This window comes from Bufo gargarizans, chromosome 4 (genome assembly GCF_014858855.1).
Source record: "Bufo gargarizans isolate SCDJY-AF-19 chromosome 4, ASM1485885v1, whole genome shotgun sequence".
NCBI classification, from domain to species: Eukaryota; Metazoa; Chordata; class Amphibia; order Anura; family Bufonidae; genus Bufo; species Bufo gargarizans.
This window is the reverse complement of record NC_058083.1, coordinates 482,156,441-482,175,945: the sequence shown is the minus strand read 5'-3', so window position 1 is coordinate 482,175,945 and position 19,505 is coordinate 482,156,441. Positions and strand designations below refer to the sequence as shown.

At 42.5% G+C, this 19,505-nt stretch overlaps 1 protein-coding gene across 4 annotated transcripts in view; it reads left to right on the top strand.

The window, feature by feature from the left end:
* The window catches only part of EHBP1 (EH domain binding protein 1), a 357,318-nt gene that overhangs the window by 49,873 nt on the left and 287,940 nt on the right, over positions 1–19,505 (top strand). For all 4 annotated transcript variants that reach the window (XM_044288819.1, XM_044288821.1, XM_044288820.1 and 1 more), the window contains exons 4-5: positions 6,215–6,310; positions 12,426–12,479. In XM_044288819.1, the coding sequence (XP_044144754.1) occupies positions 6,215–6,310; positions 12,426–12,479 (150 nt within the window). The remainder of the gene's footprint in view (positions 1–6,214; positions 6,311–12,425; positions 12,480–19,505) is intronic.

Here is a 19,505-nt window from a genome sequence, read left to right as displayed (position 1 = left end):
CCTAGCAGGGAGGCGGGTGATGTCACCTCCACTCCGCTCCATTCAAATGGGACACACAGGACCCATAATCTTGTGATTGGCCCCCAGGCCCCCACCAGTCATCATCCAACTCGTGATTTGGTGCAAAATTGTGGTTCCACACCAACCTCTTTAAACTGCCCATCTAGACTTTGCTGTACTGCCTCTCTCCCATGTGTGGACCAGTATAGAGGAGTGCTATATGTAAACTCATGTCATTTTATTTCCAAGACCGGTAGTGAATACGCATGTGAGAAATTGCCAAATTGAGCGCATCATTCAAATCTGTACATGTATTATGTTTTTTCTTAGTTCTCTTTTTTTTGTCTGCTTTGCTATATCCTGATACAGATTTATACAGAAATATAGATTTCTTCTCTTTTCACATGAATGTCTGCAGTTTCACTTCCTCAACTTACAATCTTTTTTTTTTTTTTTTTTTACTTTAATGGAATATAAATTATAATGTATTCTGAACAAGCTTTTAAGAGAGGATTGCAGCAAATTATTTCATCGCCATGACTCTAGTGTGCAGATTGCCGGTATTTTGTCCCAATTCTGGTCAAAACAAGTTATTCTCTATCTACTGGATGAGTCAAGGTCCAACTGCTGGAACCCACAGCAATCACAAGAATGGGGGCACCTGTATGAATGGGGCATGCATTTCCAGCAGCCCTATAGAGATGTATGGAGTGGATGTGCTCCACCTTCATACAAGGGCAGGGACCACTATTTTTGTAATTGTTGGATTTCTGGTGGTCAGACACTCTACTGGTCTAATAATTTTCTCCTTTCCAATGTATAGGGGGTATCGTCTTCCAACTGGAATACCCCTTTAATAATAGCTGTCCGTCCGTCAGCAGTATTTTGACCTCTGTACTCCATGTACAGGCCACTATAAATGATACCTGGGGTTTCCTGATGTAACTGCGGCATTTTATTTTTATTTATTTTATATTATATGCCACAACACCAGACACACCCCATGGACAACTCCCTTTTATACAACTCCACTGCATCCCTTGGGCACCGCTCATAAACTTCTATTCCTTTTTCACACTGATATTTTGTTAGTATCTTGCATTAATTTTTTTTAATGTCTTATTCAGGAGCAGATGCAAAACCCATAAGTAGTAAAACTGCATCGATCATATGTTTCTGTGTCTAGGATGCTCTCATGCTTTTGATTCTGATGCAAAATACTGATGGAATCAGCAAGTGTGAATGAGAACTTTACCGAAAATCAAACACTCCATAACCAGTAAAGATCCGTTCTGATAAATGGATGTTTGCTAGGGTTTTAAAGAGAATTTGTCGCTGCAATATGCAGTGCAATCAGCAGGCAGCATGTTATAGAGCAGGAGGAGCTGAGCAGATTGATATATATTTTTGTGGAACAAGATTCAGTAAAACCTATTATAATATAAATTTAAGTCTCTTTTTTTTCTGACTACAGTTGTACACAGGGGCCGTCTTATCAATGATAGATAGCATTGCGTGTGTAACTGTGTATGACGAGATAGCTGTCATAACACCTCCCACTTGAACAATGAAATCAGAAAGAGCAGAGATTGACATATATAAATTGCTATATTTGCTGACAAAATTTTTCTACAAAACTATACATGTCTGCTCAGCTCCTCCTGCTCTATAACCTGTTGTCTGCAGATTCTACTGCATTTCGTGGTTACACATCCTCTTTAAATGGGTTCTCTTGGAATTAAGAAAATGGAAATGCTTAAATATTACTTAAGTCTATTCCCAAATATCTTTCATTAGTTATACTGGCTCATTTTGTCAAGGGAGCAATCATTAGGAGAAATAAAATGGCCGCTGTCCTATTAGTACACACAAAACCTGTCCTTCTGTGTGATTAGGACAAGTTATTTCAGAAGACTGAGCTAAAGAGCTGCCTCCTCCTCCTCTCTGCTCTACTTATGATCCTGATAAGATCTTCAGCTGAAACTCGGTGGCAATGAAGTTCATGAGGAGACATGAAGTACAGAGAAGACGGACAGGACAGACTGTGGTAATGTTGGGCTGTAGTAATGGAGACTTCATGTAAGAGCTGCTGCTCATCAGTCACATCCCCATCTTCTCTCAGTACTTCATGACACCTCATGAACCCCATTTCATACAGAGATTTAGCCGAATATCTTATCAGCTGTATTCAGGATCATAACCCCTGACAAGCAGAGCAGAGAGCAGGATGGGGAAGCTCTTTAGCTCAGTGTTGTGAAGTAACTTGTCCTGCTGTGTGATTAGGACATGTTTTGTGTGTACTAATAGGACGGCGGCCATTTTATTTCTCCTAATGATTACTTCCCAGACAAATCGAGTCATTCTAACTAATGAAATGTATTTGTGAATATTTTTATAATAAAGTCATATTTAAGTATTCTCATTTTCTCAATTCCTGGAGAACCCCTTTTAAGATGAACCTTCAATAGTTGTCGGCCAAAGGATCTTTTAGCTGTCCGCTATATCTCCTCGCTCCCCCATACACATACATGCTCAGTTCAACGAGTATGTGTTTTTAATGGGGAAAGAAGAGCAAACAGCTGGCAGACACTCCTGGCATCGGCTTATCTCCCAGGAGCAAAAAAAGGAGCAGATAAAATATTTAGTTTGCCCGATCCTTCTCTCCCCAAACATCATCAGTCAGGTGAGAGTAGGGAGAGCCCCATACCTATTAGATTGTCAGCCGACCTTGCTGAAAACAGTTGCTTTGGCTGACGGTAAACTACTATATATCAGTATCAGAAATCTCCAGGCAGTGTCAAAGGGATTTGCTGCTCTATAGAGTGTGTTCATTTTGTAAAACATTAATTTTTAGAGTATGGGCCTCATTTATCAAAACTGCCTAACTGTTGGCAACCAATCAGAGCTCAGCTTTAATTTTTTTCAGAGCCCTGTAGGAAATTAAATGTGGGTTCTGATTGGTTGCTTTGGGCAACTAAGACATTTTTCACTGTTGGGCAGTTTTGATAAAACCCAAAGACTTCACCAAGATTTTACTTTAGATATCTTTAGTATAAACATAACCCTGCTCAGTTTTCTAATGTATTGATGTAGAGGTCGGATCTGTGTTGCTTCTCTTGTAATCTAAAATTTTGTCAGGCCACAACCAGATCCTTTTGTAAGGCCTTGTGCAAACGACCGTATCTGTTCTGCGGTCCGCAAGATGCGGATCCACAAAACACGGATAACGGTCATGTGTATTTTGCATTTTCCTGTTCCGTACGTCCCATTCTGTATTTAAAATTCCTATTCTTGTCCGCAAAACGGGCAAAAATAGGACCCGTTCTATCTTTTTTGCGGGGCAGCGGAATGGACAATGGATGCGGACAGCACACTGTCTGCTGTCTACGTTTTTTGCAGCCCCATTGAAATGAATAGACCTGCATCTGATCCACAAAACAATATGGATTGAATGTGGACCAAAAATACGGTTGTGTGCATGAGGCCTGATGCTTTGTAGCTAGTGAGCGGGGCAGTTGGGGACCTTGGTGCTGTTCCCTCTAAAGTAGGTAGTCCAAAGCCACAACTAGTGAATAAATAAATATTCACGGTCAAATAATTGTCCATAATTAATCAGGGTAGATAATGGGTTAATAGTAACATCTGTGGGGTCTTTTGGAGAAAGTTAATGTCTGCAACCCTGGTGATCTAGGGCAGTGAAGGGGATAGTGCCTGTATCCCTGGCACTCTATAGTGGAGAAGGTGTTACTGCCAGGATACTCCACAGAATAGGCCATCAGTATCAGATCGGTGGGGGTCTCACACTCCGCATTCCCCCAATCAGCTCTTCATTGTTTACTTGCATGCTGTCTACTTAGTCGCAGTGGTGCAGGGTATTGCAGTTTTGTCCCAGTCAAGTGAACAGTATTAAGTAGACAGTGTGCAGGTAGATGGGATGGTTGATTAGCAGTGATGCCGCGAGTCAGACTTCCACCGAGTATCTGACCTGAGGATAGGCCGTCGGTATTCTGGACCTGGAAAACCCCTGTAAAGGGCATCTGTCAGCAGTTTTGTACCTATGACACTGGCTGACCTGTTGCATGTGCGCTTGGCAGCTGAAGGCATCTGTGTTGGTGCCATGTTCATATGTGCCCGCATAGCCAAGAAAAATTAAGTTGTAATATATGCAAATGAGCCTTTAGGAGCAACGGGGGTGTTACCATTACACCTAGAGGCTCTGTTCTCTGCAACTGCTGTGTCCTCTTAACGTGCATTGACAGGGTCATGTGTGATGACATTTTCATTGTGTGGCCCTGTCGATCAAAGTGCAGAGGATGCAGCAGTTGCAGAGAGAACAGAGCCTCTAGGTGTAATGGCAACGCCCCCGTTGCTCCTACAGGCTCATTTGCATATATTAAAACATTATTTTTCTCAGTAATGTGGGCACATATGAACATGGGACCAACACAGATGTCTTCAGCTGCCAAGCGCACATGTAACAGGTCAGCCAGTGTCATAGGCACAAATCTGCTGACAGATGCCCTTTGAAGGAAGCACCATCTAAGAAAATTCTGCTTATAATTGTAGGTTCGGTAAACAGCGTAGGCTGCCTTTTATCAGGCACTTACATCCTTTAGATCTTCCTATAATCAGAAGCGAACTTTATGTGCTCCCTGTTTTCTGCCTCTATTACAGTAAAACACATATAAAAAACATAGTAACATAGTTTATAAGGCTGAAAAAAGACATCTGTCCATCCAGTTCTGCCTGTTATCCTGCAAGTTGATCCAGAGGAAGGAGAAAAAAAACAACAACTCTGAGTTAGAAGCCAATTTTCCTCACTTTAGGGAAAAGAATATGTTCCCGACTCCATTCAGGCAATCAGAATAAGGATGGGTTCACACTAGCGTTAGGGATTATGTTATGGCTTTCCGTTATAACAGGGTTATAACGGAACATGATGGAATGCAAAGCGGAAGCCTTTAAAAGGCATTCCATTTGCTATCTGTCCTAATAGAAGTCTATGGGAACATAACGGATCCGTCTGGGTCCCGTTATGCAAGACGGAAAACAAAGTCCTGTCGACAGGACTTTGTTTTCCGTCTTGCATAATGGGAACCACATGGATCTGTTTTGATTCCCTTAGACTTCTATTAGGACGGAGAGCAAACAGAATGCCTTTTAAAGGCTTCCGCTTTGCATTCAGTCATAATGCAAGTCTTTGGGCAGCAAAACAGATCCGCCCTTCCATCTTATGGGTTCCGTTATAACCGAAAGCCATAACGGAATCCCTAACGCTAGTGTGAACCCACCCTAACTCCCTGGATCAACAACCCATCTCTAGTGACTATAAGGGTGGGTTCACATCACGTCATTTGCCTCTATTTGATGTACATGTTACAAAAAAGGATACAAAAACGCAGGAACACTGCGTTCTTGTATATTGCACAATCCGGTAAAAAAAAAAGTATAGTTTTCTTTCTTTTTTTATGTATACGTTAAACGAATGAGAAAAAGGTGATGGTGAACCCAGCCTAATCTGTAATATTATTACACTCCAGAAATACATCCAGGCCCCTCTTGAATTCCTTTATTGTACTCACCATCACCACCTCCTCAGGCAGAGATTTCCATAGTCTCACTGCTCTTACCGTAAAGAATCCTCTTCTATGTTTGTGTACAAACCTTCTTTCCTCCAGACGCAGAGGATGTCCCCTTGTCACAGTCACAGTCCTGGGGATAAATTGATGATGGGAGAGATCTCTGTACTGACCCCTGATATATTTATACATAGTTATTAGATCTCCCCTCGGTCATCTTTTTTCTAAAGTGAATAACCCTAATTTTGATAATCTTTCAGGGTATTGTAATCCACCCTTTCCAGTATTACTTTAGTTGCCCTCCTCTGGACCCTCTCCAGCTTTGTTATGTCTGCCTTGTTTACAGGAGCCCAGAACTGTACACCGTACTCCATGTGTGGTCTGACTAGTGATTTGTAAAGTGGTAGGACTATGTTCTCATCACGGGCATCTATGCCCCTTTTGATGCAACCCAGCTGCCTGACACTGGTTTTTACAGCGTTACCCAGTATTTTACCATTTAGTATGTACGGGTGACTTGCATTATTCATTCCCATATACATAACCTTACATTTGTCAGTGTTAAACCTCATCTGCACTTTCACAATCTATTACTATTGTGTATGTCACTTACATGGTGCGATGTTTCTTTGCAGGCACATAGCTGGCAGCCTGGTATAAAGAACCCTTACCGTGGGGTCGTGGTGTGGCCTGTCCCTGAAAATGTAGAAATCACTGTGACTCTCTTTAAGGTAAGTACAAGTGTGATTAATCTTGCTATTGGATTTGTGTCTTTACCACTTTAAAAGGAGTTATTATCATGAATAATGTGAATATAACTTTTTGTTCTGCCAGATTCTTCTCCTGCAAGTGCCCAGGAGGTGGAGCTTCACTGTGAAGTGCTCTCTGCAGTGAGCTGCTTCACAGCCCCTGCTCCCTACTGTGGGTGACAGCAGAAAAATCCATGGAGACTACTACAGCCGATAAACATGGGGGGGGGGGGGGGGGCCTGTAAAGCAGTTCAATGCAGAGAGCACTTTACTGTGAAGCTCCGCCTCCCGGGCACTTGCATGAGCAGAACCTGGCAGAATAAAAGTTCATATTCACACTACGCCTGATTTTTAAAGCTCCACAAAAGGTTTGTTTGTATAAAGCTCCACAAAAGGTTTGTTTGTACTGCTTGCTCCTTCTCCTACCTAAAGCTGTCAGCAGTTTAACATAATCATGCTGACTGTCTCCCTGTACAAGGTTATTCCCATCTTATAAATTTATTCTCCACCTTTCATCGTCATCATATATTTTTAAGGTGCGCATTTCTGTGCTGGTTTATTTTCTAAAATATCTTTCTAAGGGTTGAAGCTCCATTTTTATGCATGCCTCCAAATCCCCCGAATAGACACAAATTCACGTGCTGACTACCTGCAGTCACCACTAGAGGGAGCACTCGGTGTATAACTGTATACAGCCCAGCTCCCTTGCTTCCTCTGGTACCTTAAAATAAAAAGGGAGGGTACTTTTATAGTGTAATATGTATGGATGTGACAAAAAGGGAAGAAATACTTTCAGGCGTCAATTCTGTGCTAGAGCAGAACACATAGTGACTTGTAATAAATATATCTCTCTATCTTTCTATCACACAGAAGTGATTAAAGGACATCTGTCAGCAGTTTTGTACCTATGACACTGGCTGACCTGTTACATGTGCACTTGGCAGCTGACGGCATCTGTGTTGGTCCCATGTTCATATGTGTCCGCATTGCTGAGAAAAATGAAGGTTTATTATATGCAAAGGGGGCTGTTATGGGCCACTAAGCCAGTTTTCCTTTACATCAGTTTTAAAAATCTCCCCCATAGTTTAAAGAGGAGCCCGTACCAGGTAGAGGTGTCACGGGGGCAGCACCCCTGTCCAGTTCCGTAGTTCCCTCATTCTAGCTGCGCCTGGTGGGGTGCTGCCCCCGCTCATAGGTGCTGTACGCCTTCACTGTATATTAGGCAGTGGACAGGACTTGATATTCCACCTTGGCGAGAGGACTTCTGTGCGGTATCAGTCTGTCAGACACTTCCTCCCAGGAAGTCGCTGATGTAGCTGAGCTGTACACTTGGAACACGTCGGCCCCTTGAGAGCTCAGGGTTATGCGTTCCTTACAATAACATGACCACATGGGCGGCTTTTACCTGATATTTTCCCTTTTAATTCTATTTAAGAGGTTGTCAGGACATGATAAATCTTCCTGAAATTGCTTGTGACGTATTGTCTGTCACATTTATTGCGTTTTTTCCCCTGAGAATGTAGAATTTCTAGTCACATAATGTTCTTCATCATTCTTGTCACCAGAGTCTAGTCTGTGAGTAGAGCACCCCCTGCTGGTCCAGAAGCGACACTATTCTTTGCCATTCAGGAGCAGTTTAGGCGTCCAGCAGTTTATGCAGAGATAAAGTATTCTGCGTTGCTCCGTACATATGGGGTCACTCTACACTTGCCGGTGTAGCGCCCGCAAAGTGAACAAGACTTTGAATCTCATCCACACGAGTAAATTGATCGGTGCGGTGGTGCGGATGTTAAATCTGCAGCATGTCCGTTTATGCTGCGGTTCTCTCCTGCAAATTTCACCCTTTGCAGTGAAGGTTGCAGTCTTTTGCGTGGCAATACATGTAGTTTTTGTTGTTTTGTTTTTTTTCCCATTGAACCATGGCAAAAACTGCAGAAGGCTTTTTGCTGTATTTTCAGGCATGTGTGGACATACCCTGAATCTGTGGCTTTTCAATTTGTGCATTTCATTCTTGGCAGTGCATAGGTTGAAACCAGTGACAAATCCAGCACAAATCCTCACGCAGTCCTGGATTTAACATGGATTTTTGCTGTTGAAACGCTTCCGAAATTCTGCCCTGTGTGGCCGCACACTAAATGAGCTTCTATAGACTTGTATATTGTCGATTGCCCTCATTTTTTGCTCTGTATCGACTCTAAAGGTCCCTTTCCACAGGGCAATTGAGCAGACGGTTATCGTGAAGCACCTGCAGCGATCTCCTCCACAGTATGGGGAGGTGTGATCGCTAATACCATCGCTCGTCCCCATACAGAATAATTGTTTGCCAGCTGCAGAGACTATTAAGGCGGCACGATCTGCTGCCATCAGACAATGACTTAGGTGACTGCACCAACAAGGATATTACCTGACGAACCAGCGCTTGCTCGTTCATCTGGTAATCGGTGACACTGTCAGATAAACGCCAATGAGCGTTCCTGTGAACACTTGTTAGTGATTTATCTGCCAATTCTCTGCCCGTGTAAAGGGGCCTTTAAGGCTATGTACACCTTTTGGAGTCAAATTTTTTCGCTCCTATACAGTGATCCGTATCATAGAAATGAATAGGACGGCTTGGGTGTAATTACACCTGCTCACCACTGCAGATGTAACGGCTCGACGGTAAACAGTGAAGGGGAGGCAGCGCTGGCGCGGCGCGCACCTTCTCTTCTAACAGCTGATCGGCGGGGGTGCCGGGTGTCGGACCCCAGCCGATCTGATATTGATGACCTATCCTGAGGATAGGTCATCAATAAATCTAAAGTGGACAACCCCTTTAATAAAGACCAATTGAAAAAATAATTTTTAGCTCAAAATAAGTGTAATGCAATAATAATAAAATTGCCCCCAAAGGAGTGCATGGCCTTTTAAGTAGTTCACCCTCATCCAAGCAGAACATACAAGCTCTGATCAGATTACCACCGGATCTCAATTACAAAGACGGCTAATTTAACACATTAATGGGGTATTCCCATCTAGGACACTGATAACATATCACTAGGATATGCCATCAATGTTAGATAGGGGCAGGTCCCACCTATTGGACCCACTCCTATCTCTAGAGCGGAGCCCTCGAAATGCAGGGAGAGTAGCCACGCATGGGCTGCCACCCTCCATTCTCAACCATGGGAGTCCCGACCATAGTTAAGCGCTGGCTCGGCTATTTTCAGCCGCCCCAGAGCAGTGAGTAGAGAGAGAGCTTTGCTCTGGTGTCTTGCTCTCAATTTGCTGCTGTGGGACTTCGGAACACAGTCTAGCGCACTTTCGAAACTCCCATAATGATAAATGGAGAGCATGCCGAGTATGCACAGCATGCTGTCCTTCATTTCAGGTTCCCTATTTTGGAAATAGGTGCAGGTCCCAGAGGCTTAACCCACACCTGTCTGACATTGATGGCATAGTCTAGTGATACGCCATCAATGTCCTACATGGGACAACCTCATCAAGTCCTTATTATAGTCAATAAGGACGGAGCGGCGGCACGGCGAAATAGTGGAAGGACGGATCCGACAGGGTGAACAAAACCAGGTGCTGGTTAAAAATGCAGAACAAGTGCAATACTTCCATTGTACCTTATATTGGTGGAGGATCCACTCCTGTTTTGGGCTCTCAATCACTGACTGTGTGGATAAAGCCTTATAAGATGTTAAAGGGGACCTGTCATATTTAATATGGTGTCTGATCTGCAGGCCACGTGTTACAGAGCAGGAGGAGCTGAGCAGATTGATTTATGTTAAAAGCTTTAGTATAACTTGTAATTTATTCATTTATATTCCTGCTTATTCTGGGCTGTGAAGTCCAAGAGGCGGTCCTATCAGTGACTGACAGCGTTCCCTCTGACTGTGCATACAGAGAGCTGTCAATCACTAATAGGACCGCCTCCTGGACTTCAAAGCCTAGAATAAGCAGGAATATAAATGAATAAATTACAAGTTATACTAAAGCTTTTAACATAAATCAATCTGCTCAGCTCCTCCTGCTCTATAACATGCTGCCTGCAGATTATTTCATATTTTCATGGTGACAGGTTCCCTTTAATATCCCTTTCAAAGAGGACCTGTCACCACTCCTGACATTTCTGTTTTAATAGCTTCATGCATTCCCCATGTAATAACACTTCCGTAACATGAATTCTTATGGCTCTATGTTGTGCCATTCCTTTATTATTTTTACTAGAAGTTGTGACTGAATTGCTAGCAGTCTGCAGTAAAGGGTACAGAGGGGAGGTAACAAGTTTGGGGTGTGTCCCTTCACAGTCTGACAATTGCAGCACTGATTGGATAGAGTGAATCTGTGCAGGGACACACCCCCAACTGGTTACCTCCCCTCTGTACCCTTACTGCAGACTGCTAGCAATTCATTCATAACTTCTGGTAGAAATAATAAAGGAACGACACAACACAGAGCCATAAGAATAGAGGCTTCGGAATTGTTGTTACATGGGGAATGCATGAATGTATTAAAATAGGCATGTCAGTAGTGGTGACAGGTCCTCTTTAAAGCGGGGATCAGCAACCTCCGGCACTCCAGGTGTTCTGAAACTACAACTTCCAGTATCCTCCTTTCACTTCTATGGGAGTTGCAAGAACAGCCGACTAAGTATGTATGCTGGGAGTTGTAGTTTCACAACAGCTGGAGTGCTCAAGGTTGCTGATCCCTGCTTTAAAGAGAGCTGAGATGTAACCCTTTCAGGACCCTGCACTTTTCCATTTTTGCATTTTCATTTTTTACTCCCTGCCTTCCTGGGGCCATACATTTATTTTTTTTTTTTTTCAATTCACATAGCTGTACGAGGGCTTTTTTTTTTGACTGGACAAATTGTACTTTCAAATGCCATTTACTATAGCATACAATGTAGTGGGAAGCTGGGAAAAATTCCAAATGGGGCGGAATGGGCAAAACAAATGCAAAACCTCCACAGTTTTATGGGTTTTATTTTTACAGCATTCACTATGTGCTAAAACTGACCCATGCGCTTCATTCTCTGTCAGTACAATTATAACAAAACCATTTATATATTTTTTTCTTGTGTTTTAATACAAAATTCTTTTTATTATTATTATTTAAGGGAAAAGGGGGCTATTTCAATTTTTATATTTTTTTTATTATTCAACATTTTTTTTTTTATTTACTTTTCTTTACGTCACCATAGGTGACCATAATATGCAGTCATTAGATTGCAACATGTATTCTATAATGCATATATATGCATTACTGAATTGGGGATTTAGTATATTCCAGTCCTGTACTACCAACTGCTGGCCAGGACTGGAATATACTGGTAATCGGCCTGGAAGCCTTGTACACGCTCAAGCCTATTACTAGTATGGGCAACCTTCCGCCATCTCAACCAGGGGAAGGTGACCTGTTTGGGAAGTGAGCGCCTCCTAGTTTTGCAGCTCACAGATACCTTGGTCAAATTCAACCATGACATCTGAGGGGTTAAATGACTGCGATCGGCTGATCAGACATTAGCTCCGGGCCTCTGCAGAAAACTGGCGATTATGGTGTGAGCGTGCGCATCCTTAAAGACTGGTCTTATATCGTACATGTACGGCAGAGGTCTGGAAAGAGTAAATGCATGAACTACAAGTTCACCACGTTCAATGTAACAGGTTCCCTTTTAATTACCGTTAATTATATGGAGAAGTTGTTTTTAGTTGATAATTTTTAATAATTGCATTTTAGAAAATAGAGTCTAAATTAATTTTAGAAAATAGTCTTATGGTCAACAAAGGGACATTTATATGTGGTGTTAATGGGTAAATCTTTTCTTATGTCAGAGAGACATCTCAAAGGTTTTGATCAGTGGGGATCTGAGTGCTGAGACCTCCACCGATCACTAGAACGAGCAGAGAGAAGTGCACACACACCGCTCTCCTTGCTGCACAGGACAGAATGGAGACAAGCCCATAGACTTCTATGGAGCCCGTCTCATGCAGCGAGGAGAGAGCATGCGCGTCTCCCTCCACATCTGACGTTCATGTGGACCCTGTATGCCATCACCAGCTCCTGATATACAGACACTTGGCTGTGATATTAATTTTTTAAATCTTTTTAGGACCCTCATGCTGAAGAGTTTGAAGACAAAGAATGGACATTCGTGATTGAAAATGTAAGTAAAGAAACCTATTTCTCACAGGCTACAGCATAGACTTTGGAATATTATTAGAGTACACCATCCGCGTGTGATTGGTGTGGGTCCTACCGCAGGGACCACCATCTGTTAAGTTAGTTATGCAGCCCATTGATTGCATGTGGCACTGCCGCCCCTCATCTTTGTGATTAGTGATGGTCCCAGCACCGATCACTTTTCATGGCTTATACTAGGGATATGCTATTAAAGGGGTTTTCAGAGTTTTTTTTTTTTTTTTATTTAGGAAAATTGCAGGCAGGCTGATAAAATAAAAATAAAAACCACTTAAAATTTCCTTCCTGCGCCCGCTCCGATCAAGTGCTGCTGGTTCGTTACCCATGCTGCAGCCGGTGGCATATTGTTTTAGCTAATCACTTGCCTCAGCGGTGTACAGCACAAGACCACTGAGGCTAGTGGCTGACCATTTGCCTGGCTATTTAAATCTGTATTACAGGCTAACTGTCATGTTCTCATAAAATCTATTTTAGCACATGTTACTGCTGCAGCAGCATTATGCATAAAGTTTTTCCCTTCGTTACGGCTGTTTAAACATTTACAATATGAGGACCTTCTCAAGATGGCTCCTCTGCCAGTTCTCTGAGGCCAAAACTGCTTTCCCTCACTTCACATACACACTTGCTGTAGCCAGCAGCTTCCTGCCAGCCAATCAGATTGGAGTATAGAGAGACACGCCTCCTCACTCTGAAGCCTAATGCAGGCATGATGTGTGAAGGACCGCCCCTCCGTCTTCCTGTTATCTTAGCGAGAGACAGACAAGCCATAGCAATTGTCTTTTAAGTGGAAAAGAGACAGTGGACAATAATGAAAGCTGTTGTTATAATGTATAATGTAATTACAGATCTTTTGGCGATTATTAACAGACTAACTCAGGTATACATGCTTAGCTCTAATAAACTAGCTAATAAAAAATGACAGTTACCCTTTAAGGGGCAGACTATGGGAGATTTGTTATATTTGTTCCCAGTTTGGAAGTATAATATATTTGTCTGTGACATTATATAAATAATAAATGTGTGTGTATATATATATATATATATATATATATATATATATATATATATATAATTTTCTTTTTTTTTTTATAGAACAGTAGTGTTTTGGGTCTTTGTGTACTTTTATTTTGGGTTTATATGAATATATGTTTTGAAATGCCAATATAGTAGTTAATTCTATGAGAAACCAGATGGTGGCCAAGGCACATTACATGGCATGACAGCACCACCTAATGGACAAAAATGAGAATGCACTTACAGTTTGTGCTGGCAGATAGGTAAGGCCGGGTTCACATAACCGTTGAGCATCCAGTTGTGCTCATTTTGCATCCGTTTTTGTCAGTTCCGTCAGAGATCCGTTATTTTTGACGGATGAAAAATTCCTCCCCACAGGACTTTTTCTCCCGTCTAAAATAACAGATCTCAGATGGAACTGACAAAAAGGACGCAAAGGAGCACAATGGATGCCCAAAATAAAGGTTACTGTTTTTTCTGTTCTTCTGACAGATCAGAAGAGCGGAAAACTAAATGGTGACGTAAAACCGTCCTATCCGAGACCATGCACCATGTTTCATGTTCAGCTATCAGTGACATCACGTCATGCAACGTGACAGAGAACAAAACTTATATTAAATAGATGTATTGGGGTCAGTATTTTGTTGCTATTGAAGGTGATACATTTTATGATGACTACATGCTGAAAATTCAGTATGTGCTCAATATTTGCTCTAAAGATCTCGGATTGTATAGTTGTGACATGATATATAATTGAGCTACAGTTCCCCACAGCCATAAAGGTAAAATGTACCTACTGACAACTAGTATATAGAAACCTGTAAAATATCTTATTTATGAACAGTGACATTTCTGATCTCCTCAAGCAGTCTGTAGTCCCCCTTTTCCTGCCTGCAGGTTCCTGCAGTCTGCAGTAATAATGGATCTGGAACCAGCACCTGGATCTGAACCCTTTTGTAATTTCATGTAATTAAAAATTTAGCATAGCCACTGAGTTAATCAATAAAAATCTATCTGTATAGCGCCACCTGCTGTTTTTTTCCTTAGTCCTGCTCACTGAGATGGCTGCACATGCTCAGTTTCATCCTTCAATTGTCTCCTGAACTGTGATAGGGAGAGCATGGACACGCCCCCCCTGAGCTGTGATAGGCCGAGTTGAGAAACGCCCCCTGAGCTGCAGAAGAAAAGACACTCCCCTTGAGCTGCCAGCTTGATATAAATCTAGCAGAGCAATGAATGGTGAGATCTCTGGATCCATGTGAGGTACAGGGCTGGTTTCATGTGAGGTACAGGGCTTGTTCTAGCTTTGTTACAAAGAGATTGTCATGTACTATATGATCTCTGTGTTTTACTTTAGTCATGAGATAACCCTTTAAAAGCCCCTGTAAAGGTGCTTTTAAAGGATTGACGACTGGGTCAAATATCAGGAAGGGGCGTTCCTAAGAATGCTCATTCCCATTAGTTGCCCTGGGTAAAGGTGCTGCTGAACACCCGATGAATGAGAAAATATTCATTGGGAGGAAGTATCGCTGATGTGGTGGTCTAAAACATAATTTCTGGGCAGCATATCTCCAGGGGTAAACAACAATTTGCCACCCAGAAACAATGAATCTTTACAAGGACAATTCCAGGAGCGATTGTTGGTCCTCGTATAGAGGAGATGATTGCTGCATGTAAATGAAGCTCTCACCTCCTCCGATGAGTAGGCAATTAACGGTAACGAACAGTTCCCAATAATTGCCTGGTGAGTGCGTCCATTTAAAGGGGCTTTTAGTGTTATTCCCCGATGTATACCTCAGATGAAAGGCTCCTACGTTTGCCACTGCACACAGTAGTATACATCACCATTGGTCACAATTAGGGATGAGCGAATCGACTTTGGCTGCTTCATCCAAAGTCGATTCGCATAAAACTTCGTTGTAATACTGTACGGAGCGAGAGCGCCACTTAATACCGAACCAGAGTTCGGTATCAAGGTTTTTTACAGTAATAATTCATCCACAAAGTTATTACTCGAAGTCTCGCAAGACTTCGCAAAGTAATAACTTCGGCTCATCGGAGCCAATACATTCTAATACTGTACAGAGCTGCATTGTTTCTGGGCAGCAGATCGCTGTTTACACCGCACGATTTGCTGCCCAGAAACAATAATTTAGTGCCTGCACGAACAGCAGTTTCACCCGATAAATAAGCGGCACCTTTAGGGTACATGCACACGTTCTGGATTCATGTGCGAAGAATCCGCACTGAAATCCGCAGCTGTTCGCAGGCAAATCAGTGCGGTCAAGCCGCATCAATTGGTGCGGATTTGCGTGCAGATTTTTCCACATGAGGATTTTACTAAGTGAATGAAGAAAATCCTGTCGGGAAAAATAAAATAAATTTACATGCTGTGGATTTTAAAATCCGCACCGCAGAAAAAAATCTGCATTGTGTGCATTGAGAATTTCAAATTCTCATAGAATACAATGTACATGACCTACTGGTGCGGATTTTCCACACTCAAATCCGCACAGAAAATCCGCACACGATCCTGATCGTGTGCATTTAGCCTTACACGGGAACCAGCGTTCGCATGGAGTGTTCATCTCAGATAATTTGCCCAATTATTGCAACATGTAAATTCACCTTTAGATTTTTTCTTAGACTCTCATTAGATTTGCTCACTAACATTTAACGTATACTGTACCTAACCTTTCAACACACTTTTCATTAAAGGGGTTTTCAGAGTGTATTGATCTGAATAGGTCAACAGTATGTGATAAGTGGGAGTCCAAACCCCCCCCCCCCCCCCCAAATCCGCTGTTGTATAGCCAGTGTGCTTGGTATTGCAGCTCACCCCTTTTTACTTGAATGGGCCTGAACTGCACCTAGGTCATGTGACCAATGAACGCCACATCACTTGCCTAAGAAGAGGCTACGGTGCTCATGAAGCACCACTGTCTCTTCAAACGGCTGACCAACGAAGGTGACAATCAGATAATGATGACCTATCCTGGGGATAAAACGCTCAGACAACCCCTTTAATCAATAGTATAGTGTGTGTGCATGAGGACTAACAGTATTTCTGGCCACTACATCACTTGTATTTGACATTTTATAGCTGTTTCCCCTCTGTCAGCTCCCATCCACTGCAGACAGAAAGCAGAGGAGAATCTACTTCCTAACTTTATCATGCTTACTCACAAACAGCCCCAGGGAGGATAATGGGGGATGTTATGGAGAACAGATTATATATATATATATATATATATATATATATATATATATATATATATATATATATATATATATACATATATATATATATATATATATAGTGGTGAAGTACGAGGAGGGTGTGTATATCTGTCCATATCCCTAGTCCACTACAGGCCTGAGGTGAGGCCAGCTGGGATAATCACTGAGGGATAAATCAATTCTCAGTGTGTGAGAGGGGAGGAATTGAAAAGGGAGCCTGCGGAGGGTTGGGGGGCCACAAGACTCAGCCTGAGTTTTGGGGGACCCAGCGACGCCTGAAGAAAAGAGGTGTTGCACGGTCAGAGTCAGAAGGACCGTTGAACCATATCCCCCCCAAGGTATTGCTCGGTCACCGTTAGGAGGACTGGTTTTCCGAGACCCCAATGGGTTGCATTGGTCACAGCTAGCAAGCTGTCTGACCGCATGGCTGAGTGAAGCCGAATACGGCAGTGTGAACACTGAGCTAGAGGCCGGGCAAGGATTTATTGTTTTGTGGTGATGTAATACGTTGTGATGTGAAGCTACGACTTCATGGTGCCGAGTGATGCCAAACTTGGAAGTGTGATGTGCTGTGTGACAAATAGAGCACTGTTTGAGCTTGAAAACCCCCTGTTTGTTGAGAAGTCTGTCATTGCCAATCCCCTGTGAGAGAGCGATCCCTTACAATATATATATATATTTTATTTTTTTTTCAAAGAGTTTTCTTGATTTTCATGACTATGAAAATTGTAGATTCACACTGAAGGCATCAAAACTATGAATTAACACGTGGAATTATATACATAACAAAAAAGTGTGAAACAACTGAAAATATGTCATATTCTAGGTTCTTCAAAGTAGCCACCTTTTGCTTTGATTACTGCTTTGCACACTCTTGGCATTCTCTTGATGAGTTTGAAGAGGTAGTCACCTGAAATGGTCTTCCAACAGTCTTGAAGGAGTTCCCAGAGATGCTTAGCACTTGTTGGCCCTTTTGCCTTCACTCTGCGGTCCAGCTCACCCCAAACCATCTCGATTGGGTTCAGGTCCGGTGACTGTGGAGGCCAGGTCATCTGGCGCAGCACCCCATCACTCTCCTTCATGGTCAAATAGCCCTTACACAGCCTGGAGGTATGTTTGGGGTCATTGTCCTGTTGAAAAATAAATGATGGTCCAACTAAATGCAAACCGGATGGAATAACATGCCGCTGCAAGATGCTGTGGTAGCCATGCTGGTTCAGTATGCCTTCAATTTTGAATAAATCCCCAACAGTGTCACCAGCAAAGCACCCCCACACCATCACACCTCCTCCTCCATGCTTCACGGTGGGAACCAGGCATGTAGAGTCCATCCGTTCACCTTTTCTGCGTCGCACAAAGACACGGTGGTTGGAACCAAAGATCTCAAATTTGGACTCATCAGACCAAAGCACCGATTTCCACTGGTCTAATGTCCATTCCTTGTGTTCTTTAGCCCAAACAAGTCTCTTCTGCTTGTTGCCTTTCCTTAGCAGTGGTTTCCTAGCAGATATTCTACCATGAAGGCCTGATTCACACAGTCTCCTCTTAACAGTTGTTCTAGAGATGTGTCTGCTGCTAGAACTCTGTGTGGCATTGACCTGGTCTCTAATCTGAGCTGCTGTTAACCTGCGATTTCTGAGGCTGGTGACTCGGATGAACTTATCCTCCGCAGCAGAGGTGACTTTTGGTCTTCCTTTCCTGGAGCGGTCCGCATGTGAGCCAGTTTCTGTAGCGCTTGATGGTTTTTGTGACTGCACTTGGGGACACTTTCAAAGTTTTCCCAATTTTTCGGACTGACCTTCATTTCTTAAAGTAATGATGGCCACTCGTTTTTCTTTACGTAGCTGCTTTTTTCTTGCCATAATACAAATTTTAACAGTCTATTCAGTAGGACTATCAGCTGTGTATCCACCTGACTTCTCCACAACGCAACTGATGGTCCCAACCCCATTTATAAGGCAAGAAATCCCACTTATTAAACCTGACAGGGCACACCTGTGAAGTGAAAACCATTTCAGGTGACTACCTCTTGAAGCTCATCAAGAGAATGCCAAGAGTGTGCAAAGCAGTAATCAAAGCAAAAAGTGGCTACTTTGAAGAACCTAGAATATGACATATTTTCAGTTGTTTCACACTTTTCTGTTATGTATACAATTCCACATGTGTTAATTCATAGTTTTGATGCCTTCAGTGTGAATCTACACTTTTCATAGTCATGAAAATAAAGAAAACTCTTTGAATGAGAAGGTGTGTCCAAACTGTTGGTCTGTACTGTATATATATTTATTTACATTAGAGAGAGAGAGAGAGAGCGCACTTGGGCTGAGACAGAAACTGTGTATATGCAGTCTCTTGGGCTGTATGTCATACTGTTTGCGTCCAGCAGATGGCAGCATTTGATCACCTCACCTGCCATTTCTACACATACTCAGTACACAGAGGCAGCCACATGTGCATGGAAAAAACAGGAAAATACGGATTGTAAGGTATCTGGTAGAATTGAAATGAATGCAACAACCAGGCTAAGCTTCCCTGACCCTTCATGAGAAAATAGAGGAAAATGGGAAGAATAAACCTATTGTGCCAGGGGGGTTGATGAAATTCAAGATCCACGCACATAATCTGTGGCTCAGCCTCTGAAATGTTAATCCATGGCTAGAATTATTTGAGCTGTAGGTTGCAATTTATCATCAACATGGCACTGTGTCAAACAATGCTCGGTGAATGCGTAATGTTT